The following is an 11,862-nucleotide window of genomic DNA, read 5'->3' on the forward strand; positions in this document are numbered from 1 at the left end:
TTGATGTCTGTGGTGGAAAGATAAACATGTGCTCTTCTTCCAGTCCCAATTTTTTCAAGCTGCTGTTTATTTCCTCACTTAAGGAGATTAGCACACATCCAGTTGACTGAGTTGTCTTCGCCACTTTGAAACATGAGTCAGAGAAATGGGTGTCTGTCAAGACATGTTTATGGCCAGAGGAAACCAATGTTGATAGGTTATTAATTAAAAATTTCTAGGAATTCTGATCAACTTTGGAAAAATTACAGAACCGATTATAAAGATGTTGGAGTTTTAATTGGCATTGCAAATAGGTACAAGCACAACTGATTGGAAGAACCATCTCATCTCTGAAGTGGTTGTCCAAATAGTCAAAATAAGACCAAACACAATAAATGCAAAATCTGCTGGAGATTGTGACACACAAAACTCCACTATATTTACACAGATTTTCATTGAGTAAATGGAATTAATATTTAAAGAATGCATTTTTGTATTTGTTGTTTAAAATGTTTTAAGACTGCACATTAGTGTTAAAAATATAAAAGTATAATTAAATTATAATGCGTTGTCCATCGATCCATCTATCCATCCATCCATCCCCCATCCATCCATCCATCCATCCATCATCCATCCATCCATCCAAACATTTTCTAACACCCTTGGATAGGCTCCAGTCTGTCGCAGTATAATGCGTTGCTTAAAGGTATATTAGAAAGCAACAGCAGTGTAAAGGTAAATAAAAGCCAGTCGAGAGCAGTAGATTAATATAAAGCAGCCCATCCACCCGTTTTAAAAGCGCCGAAGAAACTAATATTACTGTTATCCTGTGGGGGGCAGTGTTGCAGTTTTGTTTTTCATACAACGAAGAAGAAGAGGAAGACCAAGCAGAAGAAGAAGAAGAAGAAAGGGAAGAACCCACGTTTATCAAAGCCTCACATTACATTTGCAGCGAAGGCAGGCAGCAGGTTCCCTCCATCCGAGAAAATGAAAGGACTAAACAACGAGCCAATGGCACCACAGACGTTTCTTTATGGTGAGATAATGTTTTTAAACCCAGACTTTGTAATTTTTTGTTGATTGATGCAACTATTAAAGAGATAGTTCTTGCATTCAGGCCAATGTTGAAGTCACACGCGCTCCTCTGGGATTTAAATTGAATCTGTTTAGTGACAAAGAGTGATATTTAAAACATCAAGACCTTTTGAAGGTGACGTTTTTACAGCAATAAAACAAAGAGTTGTTCGAGTCCTGGTGGGGAAAAAAAAACGAGACTCGGATCCAGTTTTCTGCACACGTGCTTTTCGCAGTCAATATGGCGGCGCCCGTGTTTTAGCAAACCGTTTTAAATTTTAACTATGTTCAGCCTATAACTCGCGAACCAGTTCACTCGGTCAAAACTCACTCGACATCATCCGTGCGTGCTCACTTAAAGCTATTGGGTAAATTGTCATCGTTTTCTGTAATGAAGGTTAAAACCGTCTCAACGTGTCTGCGGACACGCGCACTGCTGACCGCAGTGCAGATTGAACAAGCCGCAGATCAGAAATAACCAGATTCCACCTGGTTACCTCCGATCTGTTCCGGAGGCTTTACTCTCAATTCAAGTTCCAAAGTTTGATTCAACGAAGTTCTGATTTTTAAGAATTTTAAATATTAACTTTTTTTAAAAAAAAATATGTTCATTATTGGTTTGAGGATAGTGAATTATTTTGTATTTGGAATTAGTCTTAAGTGTATTTTAAACTAATTGATTGCTAAGTTGTTATAGTGATATTTTAACCAGGAGAAAGTCATTTTGGATCATTTCCTGCACGTGCTTCATCTTCACAAGTAATCTTTTTTTTTTTTTTGGACTCCAGAGCGCCCTCCTGTGTCAATTTTCAAAACTTCATCTAAAACACAAATCATTTCTTTGGAAAATTGCAAGACTTGTATTTTGATTCAGTTTTTTCTTTACTTTATGATTATGTTTTATCAGGGTGTATTCTGGAAGCTGGCAAGGAGGTGGTCTTCCATCCTGATGACGACGAGTTGGAGCATCAACTAGATCTGAGGATGGTGAGTCCAATAAGTCCCTGAGACGTGAAAAGAGAAAAATAAAGAATCAGAACAGACGGAACATTATAGTGCTTTTTTTTCTTAGTTAATTTCTTCTATTTAATTAAATATTACAGACTTGTATACAAGTTCAGTTATAATATTTCTCAGGATGATAATAACTGGCTCTAAATGAATTAATGTCTGTAAACACTCTGCTCACTTTGGGAAAAGTAGAGAAGATGTTTCCTCTGCAACTACAGTTCAGTGGCAATCAGACATGCAGTCTGTAGCTCCTTTGCTGGCAGCACCCAGATAGTGAACTCTATTGATTATTACAAGGTCACAGAATGGCAGACTAGGCAAATGGGACATAAAGCCCTATTAAATACAATAAGATTGAACTGGAAATGAACAAAAAAAAGTCTCAGTTCAAAGAGAGACCAATTTCAAAACAACAAAAAAATGGTTGACAGCCTAACTTCAAATGTAATCATGAAAAAGTATCACTTGTATTCATTAACTGCATGCATTGTGATTGTGTAAGGTTCAGAGCTTGACATTATCTACAATTAAGCAATGTTGAGGTCAGCAGCACCAGTGTAAGGCAGTTTTGTATGTCAAACGTTTAGATGCTATCCATTTCCAGCGCCTCTGAATGGTTTATTAGCAGGCTCCTGTATCACCTGATGACATGTTGAGGATGTATCAAGAATTTTACTTCTCGCTTGACGAAAAACTCATCTGAAGCACGCAGGATGCCCGTTTTATAAGGGTTGAATGTTGCTGGTTTAAGCTTTTCTATAAACGTGTTATCTGGGAGAACATGTAGCAGTCTAACTTCCGCAGCTTAAAACAACTTGGTGACTTATTTTCCTACCCTCGGTATCTTCTGTGTGTTGTTTCATTAACAGCTCATCATGCATGATAAAGGTGGTGCACTGGATGGCAACCAAACCCTATCAGTCAATGCCAACTTGAAGTACTTTTATGTCGCTGACAAACTTTATCATCCATCTCCTTACACAGCAGTCTCTCTTTATCTGCCATTTTTGGTTGGAATCTATAGTATTACAGTAGGTGTCACCAGTTGAGCTTTTGAAACTGGAGGAAGCTTCTGCAAACATCTGAGCTGAAAGTCACAATAAAGGAATAAAGTTGTTTTTTTTTTTTTTTTAAATCTGCCCACTGTTCTTACTCCTGCAGGCATGTGTGGACCCCAGTTCCAAGGATGAACTCCACTTGGTGGAGGTTGAAGGACAAGATTCAGAGGGTCAGATGGTCAAGGCAGCACTAGTTTCGCTGAAGCCGTCCACCCTGCCCAGCGTAAGTCCACATTTACTTTGTCTATAATGCTATATTTACCAAATGTTAGATTTTATGTGTGGCTGTTGGTTGATGTTGTTCTTCTTCAGGTGTGTCTTGGCGGGTTCACAGTCACACCCCCAACAGTGTTTCGTCTGAAGACCGGTTCCGGTCCAGTTCACCTCAGTGGACAACACCTCATCAGTGAGTATTTGTTGTAAAATAAGCCAAATGTTGACATTATTCCAGTAATTACAGCTGGCTCATGTTAAACTTCTGAATACGTTCCCCAAAAGTGATGGAGAATGACCAGTCTTTTGATGAAGATGATGATGAAGATGAAGAGGAGGAAGAGGATGAAGCATTTCCAGTGTCCAGGAAAAGATCCATGCAATTACCTGTTGCTAAGTCTCAGGTTTGTCTCTGTCATTTAACAAACCTCACCAGGTTCCATGTAGAAAGACGTCTGTGTGAACGAAACCTGATCTGATCTCTACAGAAAAAACAAAAAATGGAAGCAGGGGATGACGAGGACGATGAGGAGGACGATGAGTGAGTATCAAGATTTATTTAATTTTATTTTTTAATAGAATGCAATAATTTGATATTCTTAGAATTGACTTCAGAAATATGTATTTTTTTTTTAAATGGCACAAATATCTGGGTTAAGAGTTCAAATTGTATCACCTCAGAACATAATGCTGCTCTGAGGTGAAGCTTTACTACTGAGGTTCCCCACCTCCAAGGATGAACTCCAATTGTTGGAGGTGGAAGGACAGGATTCAGAGGGTCAGAAAGTCAAGGTACCATCTGTTAAAAGGGGAAATCCACTTTCAGAATCAGTCTCGTTTCCATACAGCAGTGCTTCTCTATTCCCGTCCTCAAGCCCCCCTGCTCTGCATGTTTTAGATGTGCCTCTATTCCAGAACAGCTGAACCAAATGATTGCAAGTTTCAAGTACTGCAGAAGCTTATTAATCACCCATTATTCAGTCCAGGTGTGTGGCAGAAAGGAAACGCCTAAAACATGCAGGCAGAGGGACGTGAGGACCAGAATTGAGAAAAATTGACGTATAGTAATATGTTTTGCTCTCTAAACGTCCCCTGCAGTCCATTTGCTGGATAACTTTAAATGTCGTTGTTCCTGTGACAATGACAATAACATTTATATTATAAAAAAATCCACTGTAACCTTCTACACACCTTTTAAGGTTGCTTTATTTTTATTTATTTGTTGGTTGTCTAGAAGTTTATGGTTGACCCTTTTTGCTTCCTAGTAGGAAATGACATGTTTTGTTCTGATTAAGTTTGAGTGGGCTGGTTTTGTCTTTGAATTCTTATTTTGATCTAATCAAAAGATTTAAATGAGAATAAAGATTCAAATCCTTTCTCAATGCTACACATTACCATTACATTTGTAAGCATATTCAGTCCTAAAGTACTGTAATTTCTTTAAGAGCAGTATAGATGTTTTTACTGTTTTAATTTAGCCATTACAGTCATGACATTTTTATCTCTGCGTCAAGAATGCAGTTGCACTTCAACTAATAAGATTTTCCTTTTTTTTTTTTTTTCTTCCCCAAGGGATGATGAAGAGGACGACGAGGAGGATGAAGAGAGTGAAACTGAGGAATCACCAGTGAAGGTGAGCAAACATTCAGACGTTTTGTGTATTAAAATATTTTGTGTGTGTGTGTGTGTGTGTGTGTGCTCTTTCTTATGGCTATATCTTCATCACAGGCCAAACAAACCCAACCCAAAGCAACTGTGGCCAAACAAAAGGGCCCGGCTCAAAATGGCAAGAACTCTGCTCAGAGCACACCTGCCCCGAAGCAGGTCAGATGCTTTTCACAATCACTGCTTCTGTGAAGTGTTTCTGGAGTCTTCCAAATCATTGATGAATTCCTGAAAGCTCAGGGCCAATTTAAGTTGACCTTTGTTTACTTTAGAAGGGCCCCAAGGGGAAAGCCGAGAAGTCACCGAAAACTCAGGCAACTCCCAAAGTGAATTTAACCCTTCCTCAGCTGAAAACTAAGCTGATGGAGGCAATGAAGAAGGTTGGTGTACTTACACATACTTCCTAAACCTGCCTAATTTATTGCCCATTATTGATTTTGGTGTGATGACTGAAGAATTTTGTCTTTTCTAGGGTATCACGTTACCTAAAGTGCAGCCCAAGTTTGAGAACTTTGTGAAGCACTCCAACAAAGTGTCTGACCCCCAGGTAAAACAGCCACTTTTTTATAAAAAGCAATCAGTTTACAGAATGGCTTGTATGCTATATGATTGGTAGAAACGTTACAAAAACAACCCAAGAATGTTTCTAATTTTTTATATGTCATGCATGTTTTTTTTGGGGGAGTGTTTGCCACAAGAGGGCACTATTGCCACATATTTAAATTTTCAACATTTTAGCTCAGTAGAACTGAATCCACATAGCTCCAATAATCAATTTTCCCCTGAGACTGTTTTCATTGTTTCTCTATGAGTGTGACATGTTGTTTTGTTTCTCTTTAGATCATTGCAGATCTGTGGAAGTGGAGACAGACTCTGAAGGACGAAAAGTAGTTGACTCTGTAGTTTTTACCAATTTTATGACCTGTTCATCCCCATAACCTCTCATATTCTCAAAGTCTAAGTCTGTGCCTCAGTTTTCCTTGGAATCACTCTGCCTTCCTGAATGTAGAGGTTGAGTATTAACATCGCCCTCTACTTTAGACAAACTGAAGCCTGTTCAAAGATTACTGGAGATGAACGTTTCTGGACTGTTAGGATGTGAGTGTTTCAGGCATTTGTTTTTGCTTATATCTGGTTCAAATTGAATTGTTCTCTTAGGTGTAAAAAGCATCACATCATACAAAATACATACCTTGTCAAATGACTGTTTAAATAATCTACCCTTTTATTCCTGAAAGTTGACACTACCATGATCAACGTATTCAGAACTTGTTACGTTTAACCGTCCAGTTAATTTTTTTGTTTTGTTTTGTTTTTTCCCCTCCATGACTAACAAGTGGGATAAAATGCATTTCAAGTTTGTCAAGTTGTTAAAACTTGACAGTCCGTTAGGCCAAAGGCTGTGTACCGCTGAAGAGGTGCTTTATGCATTAGGGAGTCTGCAAATGACTTGTGTAATCTTTCTCTGAAATTCCAGTGTGTGCTCATAATTCAGTGGTACAAGGTACAAATTCAGGGCTCATTTGACTAAAGTAAGATCATGAAGGAGTAGGAGTGGTAAATGAGATCATTCCATTCCCTTGTAGTTATATATTTTTTTTAATCTATTTTTTTTAACCTCTGGTTTGATTGTTCATGTCTCCAAAATTGATTAAAACAACAAGGCGTTTTACTGTTTCTGTCAGAAATGTTCCCAGGTTTCAGGATGCATGCAGTGTTTGATCCTTTTTTCCTTTTTTTATTTTTGAAGCAACATAATAAAACAATAAAATACAATTAACATTTGGTGTTTGTAGTGCTCTTACTCTGCCACTCCTATTCCCCCATAATGTACACCTTCCTACCTGGGACAAATCAACTACTGTATTGGCATTTTTGACTATAACTATTTTATTTTTTCACAATTTTTCAGCCATCTAACGAGTATAGCTGATAATCTCATTAAATATCAGGTGAGGTTCTCTTAAGGTTTTGAAAACCTGAAGACAAACCTGATTGAGTTTTATGGACCGAGGTACACATGAGGAATTTGACTTCAGTTTTCTTGCCTCAGTGGCATTTAGTATTTAATGTTTGAGAACAGTTTGATTCAATTCAAAAAGAGTATTTGTTAAACCAAATGTTACGGGTTTGGCCTCGTTGATTTTGTGTTTTGGCCTCGTTTTAAAAAGTTTTTTAAAGCTTCTTGTGCTCAGTGGGGCAGGTTAGAGCAAGCATTCTTGTGTTGGGAATAGGATGTAAAAACTGTTTTTCTGACCTTTGATCATATAAAGTTTTTTACAGATGTGTGACGGACAAAAGAAGCAGCCAGTGGAATGTTTTATGAAGTCAAAGTAATGACTAAAGATAGAGGTTGGATATAACTGTGGGCTTTGTTGAAATTGTATTCAACAAGCCTTTTACAGAGGAGAGTGATACTGATACTACCTTTATGATGCTAAGGTGATTAAAATGGTGTATCTGTATTCCAAATGAGTTGGAACTGTTTTCTTTGTAACGCTAAGGAAAACTTTTTTTTTTTTTTCAATTTAAGTACTGGATGGAATTGGATGTTTAATTTAGGTCACTGGTTCAGCTGCACCATTCTTCTAAATGCCTCAGCTATTAGTATATTATTTACACAAAGGTAGTAAAGTCTTAGAGCATATATTTATGATCAGCTATTGCAATGCTCTGATTGGTTGTCTGTGGTCTGACTAAGCAGCTTTCTCTACTGATTAGAGAAAATCACAAACATGTTGAAACAGGAATTTATTCAGAAGTGTTTTCCAGAAAAAAGGAAAAGGGAATTGCAGCGGAGGAGTAGCCAACTTCAGCTCTTGTATTCCTTTAAGATATTTATTTATTCATGCAAAAAACAATCTTCAATAGACTGGAGATTGAACTTTTGAGGAACTGGAGCAGTCTGATCTAAAGGGATAAGCAACTTTATTTTAATAATATGACAATATGGGACACTAATGATTAGTCTGGCAGGCAGAATGAGGACAGATTGTAGGTAGAACTAGAGCAAGACGGCACATGATCGATACATCAGAACATACTCTGAACCAATGCAAGGTATGGATTTAAATAGAACACCCCACCTTCTAGACATATACTTCAGATAGTTTTTTGAAAGGATTACAGATACACTGTCAATCTCAAGTAGTGCTACTACCAGATGTGATAAACTGGGCTACATGTTTAATTGGGATTAATGCGGCTTTGTCCAAGTAAGGCTCCTCTCCCCCCACAAGGTGGGGGAAGGGGACTGCAGGTTTTAATTGGTCTTCAAGCATATATGTTTGAACATTTCATTGGATCAGAGTGTGCCATTTTTAACTCCTGGGCATTTTTATCAACTGTAAATTTGCTCTTACTGTCCAGTCTTTGGTATAAAGCTTGATGCTTCAACTTGTCTTTCACTTTCTTGGTACAAATGAATGTCCCCACAGAGGGACGTTTGTTTCAGTCTGCACAACACTGAAATCTTTACACCATCTTTACACCATATCCTAATCAATCAGTCTTAAATGTGAGGTTATCAAAAAGATCTAATGCACAATGATGCAGTGTATAATGCAAACTCATTTTGGAACAGAGTTAATACAGAGTTAGTCACCATCCTGTGCTGGGCTCCACTCAGCACAGTTCAAGGATGACAGATTGAAGTAAAGAATGCAGCATGCATTCTGCAGCTTCTCTAAGCTGCAGAAAGACTTCTTATTACCAGATATGAGAGCCAGACTTTCCATCTCATGGTTATGTAAAATTTGAGCACTTTTAAGTTAGTATCAAGCAATTAGATCTTTCACTTTAACTTTATTTACAACATCAAAACTTATTTAAAAAAAATCACCAATACAAGCAAAGCTCATTCACACAAGTGGATCTTAAACTGTCAGAGTATCACAAGTTACAAATTGGCAATCTGAGTACAAGTCATGGTATGACTAATGCATTAAAAAAACTTAATCTAAAAAGGAAAAAAAAAAACTCTTACAGTAAAACAGATGTTGCCCAACACTGTCCATTCAAATGTACTGCACACGAAAAGTGCTTCCTGCCTCAAGGTTCTCCATAATTAACTTAGTGCTTTACAGCTGTCAGCTCCATACACAGTACACTGAAAAGTACACATAAAGTTCAGACAGGGCAGGACCGGTGTGTACTGAAGTAAACAACCGGTGTTGCAAAAAATAAGAAATTTTCAAAGTATTTGGTAAAATATTACAGTAACATCAATAGTAGTCCTGCAAAAAAACTAAAAAGGTAATATAAAATAAAGTCAGTACTTCATGGATACTTTCTTTTTATACATTTGTCCAGATGGATTCACCGTGAATATTAAAATGTTCTATCAAACAATAACTAGTTCCTATCCTGTTCAAACGTAGTCCTGCTTGTTGCTGGGGGGCCTGCTGGACATAGGATAGCTGGGCGAACGTTTTTCTTTTGGGCAGGATGCTGCCAGCATAGCACCTCCGATAACAGCCAAAAAAGACCCAGCCCAGGCGATGAAGATGGCAGACCCGAACTCATACCTTCGGAGAGCAGAGTAATAAAAAAAAAAATTTTAATCGGTTTCTACACGTACAGAAGAAGTAAGAGCAACCAAAAATCCAGAGAAACTCACTTTGTGTTGACAGGAGTGAAGGGATCGTAGAAGGCTCGGACAATGTCGTTGGCATACCAAGAGCAGGCCACAATGGCACACAAAGCTGTGGGAGAACAGGCATTATTTGATACGTTTCCACTAGTTTCGAAAGCTCCTGGTTTGAGTTTAGGGATTTGCTTCTTACCTCCAATCAAGATAATAATGCCACCAGTCATAGCAATCTTGGCCTTCTTCGCCTGATCGTCACCTCCGCAGTTGGTGCATTTCATCCCCATGCAAGCTGCCCCCATCCCAGCTACAACCACGATTATGCTCACGACCATGAGGGCGCGTGTTGCTTGGAGGGCACCTAGGTAAGGGTACAAAAGAAGTCCGTTAGGCTATCAGTTGTTGTCAAACCCAACACTTATTAACAGGAGGACACATAATTACAGGTGTGGCGCAAACAAGACAATAAATAAATAGCTTCAATTAACTGATACTGCTATAGTCATACCCAGTTCATGTGTGCATGTAGACACCACCTTTTGGGAAAAGGTGTTATGAACAAACTCATTTGGGACGGAACAGTTGCTATCTCTTGCCACTCTAGAAACTGGCTTCAGCCAGAAACTCAGGAAATGGCGTGGGGGTGGGGTGGTAGACTGTAGGTGTACTAAAACGGGTCTGACCGGTTTTCAGAATTCTTGTTATGGAGGACACTCCCAGTTCTAGCAACTCACTGGCCGCTTTTCCGAGAAACATCATCTGCCGGTTGGGAGCCACCAAATATATTCACAATCTCTCGGAATCAGTCTTATAAGCGCAATTGGCTCTCACACTAAAATATATGATAGTACCCGAGTTTCTTGATGGGTTTGATTATAAAAAAAAAAAACATCTAAAATGCTCCAGGTCAAACCTCTTAAACTTCCTGTTTCTGCCTTTGATATTCAACAAAACTAACTTCAGGCAGTTTTAGACTTCCCCACTGCTGTGCACTTCCTTCAGGTGCATAGCTTTATAGGGCCTGTTGACCAAACAATGGCTCACCCAGGTGTTTAACCTTTAACTACATCTGCCATGTTAAAAGAAAAAAAAAACATTTCCGCAAGGTGGGAAGGCTTTACAGGACAATAATGCCCTCAAGGAGAATCGCAGTCGACGCCATTGTGTAGATTTCCCCTCTTTTCGGGTGGAAAATGCAAAGAATGTTAAATATTTGAATTTCTAGCAACGGTTTGAAGCAGTTTCCCTCCAGATTAGGCGAGGTCCCCGTTGGGTTAAAAAAAAAACAAACATATAATGTCAATTAAATAGAAACTGGGGACTTATTCAAAAGAAGAACCTGTCAAGGTGAATTTTTTTTTTTTTGTTTGTTTTTTCCTTAGGAGGAAGGTGACCTTTCACAAAGCCCATGCAGAGCGAGGAGTGTGGGGCCATATTTTTAGGTTAACTCCGTCAAAACTACATAATGACCCCCGTTTATTAGCTATTATTATTTTTAAACAAGTCATAATTGCTGTTACTTACTGTTGAGCTGCAGCATGGAGTCGTACACCTTGCACTGGATCTGGCCTGTGCTCTGAAAGGCGCAGGACATCCACAGTCCTTCGTACATAGAAATTGCCGTGATGATGTTTGACCCGACGAAGGCTGACATCTTCCACTGTGGCAAAATGGTGCCAACTATCAATCCGATCACACCGATGAGAGCCAGAGCGAAGCCCAGAATCTGAAGGCCCTTGTTTGCCATTTCGACTATTTGTTTTTCCCCTTTCTCCTAAATCGGGATGAACAGCAACAAAAAAGCCAAAAAGGTCCACCTACTGAGAAAGTCCTGTTCTTTTCAAATCCAATAAACAAAACTTGCTTCTTACAAAGTTATGTCTTTTTTAAAAATTAAAATTAAAAAGGTCCCTTGCTTTGTGCAAATGAAAGAGTAGCACACAGAAGCGATATGTCGGCTTGAAAACTCTCTCGGTAAATGCTTGCGCACCTGTTCCTCTTCCGCACCTTGACTAGGGAGTGGACGGCGGGAGCGAGCATTTTTAGGCGGTTTCTGGGGCAGGTGGGCGGGGACGCGCACGCAGTTTCGACTCATCCGCGTAAGGAGGAACGCCTGAAGTTTCGTGATGTAAGCGTTTCCTGATAAGACAGCGGACAGCAACACTGATACTACACCTGGTCGGATATGGTTTTGAAACAGAAAATCACCAGTAAAGACGGGCAAATAGAATTTAAACGTGTTTATTTCGTCTCTCTTTCGATACCTGTCTAAAT

At 38.9% G+C, this 11,862-nt stretch overlaps 2 protein-coding genes across 4 annotated transcripts; one reads left to right on the plus strand and one right to left on the minus strand.

Moving 5' to 3' along the window:
- The first annotated feature begins 865 nt into the window (after nucleotides 1-865).
- Nucleotides 866-6,785, plus strand: npm1a (nucleophosmin 1a). Of its 2 annotated transcripts, none has more exons than XM_055043751.1 (11): nucleotides 866-1,015; nucleotides 1,961-2,040; nucleotides 3,226-3,345; nucleotides 3,435-3,528; nucleotides 3,621-3,739; nucleotides 3,824-3,876; nucleotides 4,908-4,968; nucleotides 5,064-5,159; nucleotides 5,273-5,380; nucleotides 5,473-5,547; nucleotides 5,841-6,785. In XM_055043751.1, exons 1-11 carry the CDS (start codon nucleotides 967-969, stop codon nucleotides 5,889-5,891), a joined length of 906 nt encoding a protein of 301 aa, XP_054899726.1. In that variant the 5' UTR covers nucleotides 866-966; the 3' UTR covers nucleotides 5,892-6,785. The 2 variants fall into 2 exon arrangements, with proteins under 2 accessions (XP_054899726.1, XP_054899727.1); XM_055043752.1 differs by having other exon boundaries at nucleotides 5,276-5,380.
- Nucleotides 6,786-8,784: 1,999 nt separating this feature from the next.
- On the minus strand, nucleotides 8,785-11,461 carry cldn7b (claudin 7b). Of its 2 annotated transcripts, XM_055043754.1 has the most exons (4): nucleotides 11,113-11,461; nucleotides 9,785-9,949; nucleotides 9,619-9,703; nucleotides 8,785-9,526 (listed from the first exon to the last, which is right to left on the minus strand). In XM_055043754.1, the coding sequence occupies exons 1-4, from the start codon at nucleotides 11,333-11,335 to the stop codon at nucleotides 9,370-9,372; spliced, it is 630 nt and encodes a 209-aa protein (XP_054899729.1). In that variant the 5' UTR covers nucleotides 11,336-11,461; the 3' UTR covers nucleotides 8,785-9,369. The 2 variants fall into 2 exon arrangements, with proteins under 2 accessions (XP_054899729.1, XP_054899728.1); XM_055043753.1 differs by having other exon boundaries at nucleotides 9,619-9,949.
- Between the last annotated feature and the right edge of the window lie 401 nt (nucleotides 11,462-11,862).

This window comes from Poeciliopsis prolifica, unplaced genomic scaffold (genome assembly GCF_027474105.1).
Source record: "Poeciliopsis prolifica strain line A6 unplaced genomic scaffold, Auburn_PproV2 SCAFFOLD019, whole genome shotgun sequence".
NCBI lineage: Eukaryota > Metazoa > Chordata > Actinopteri > Cyprinodontiformes > Poeciliidae > Poeciliopsis > Poeciliopsis prolifica.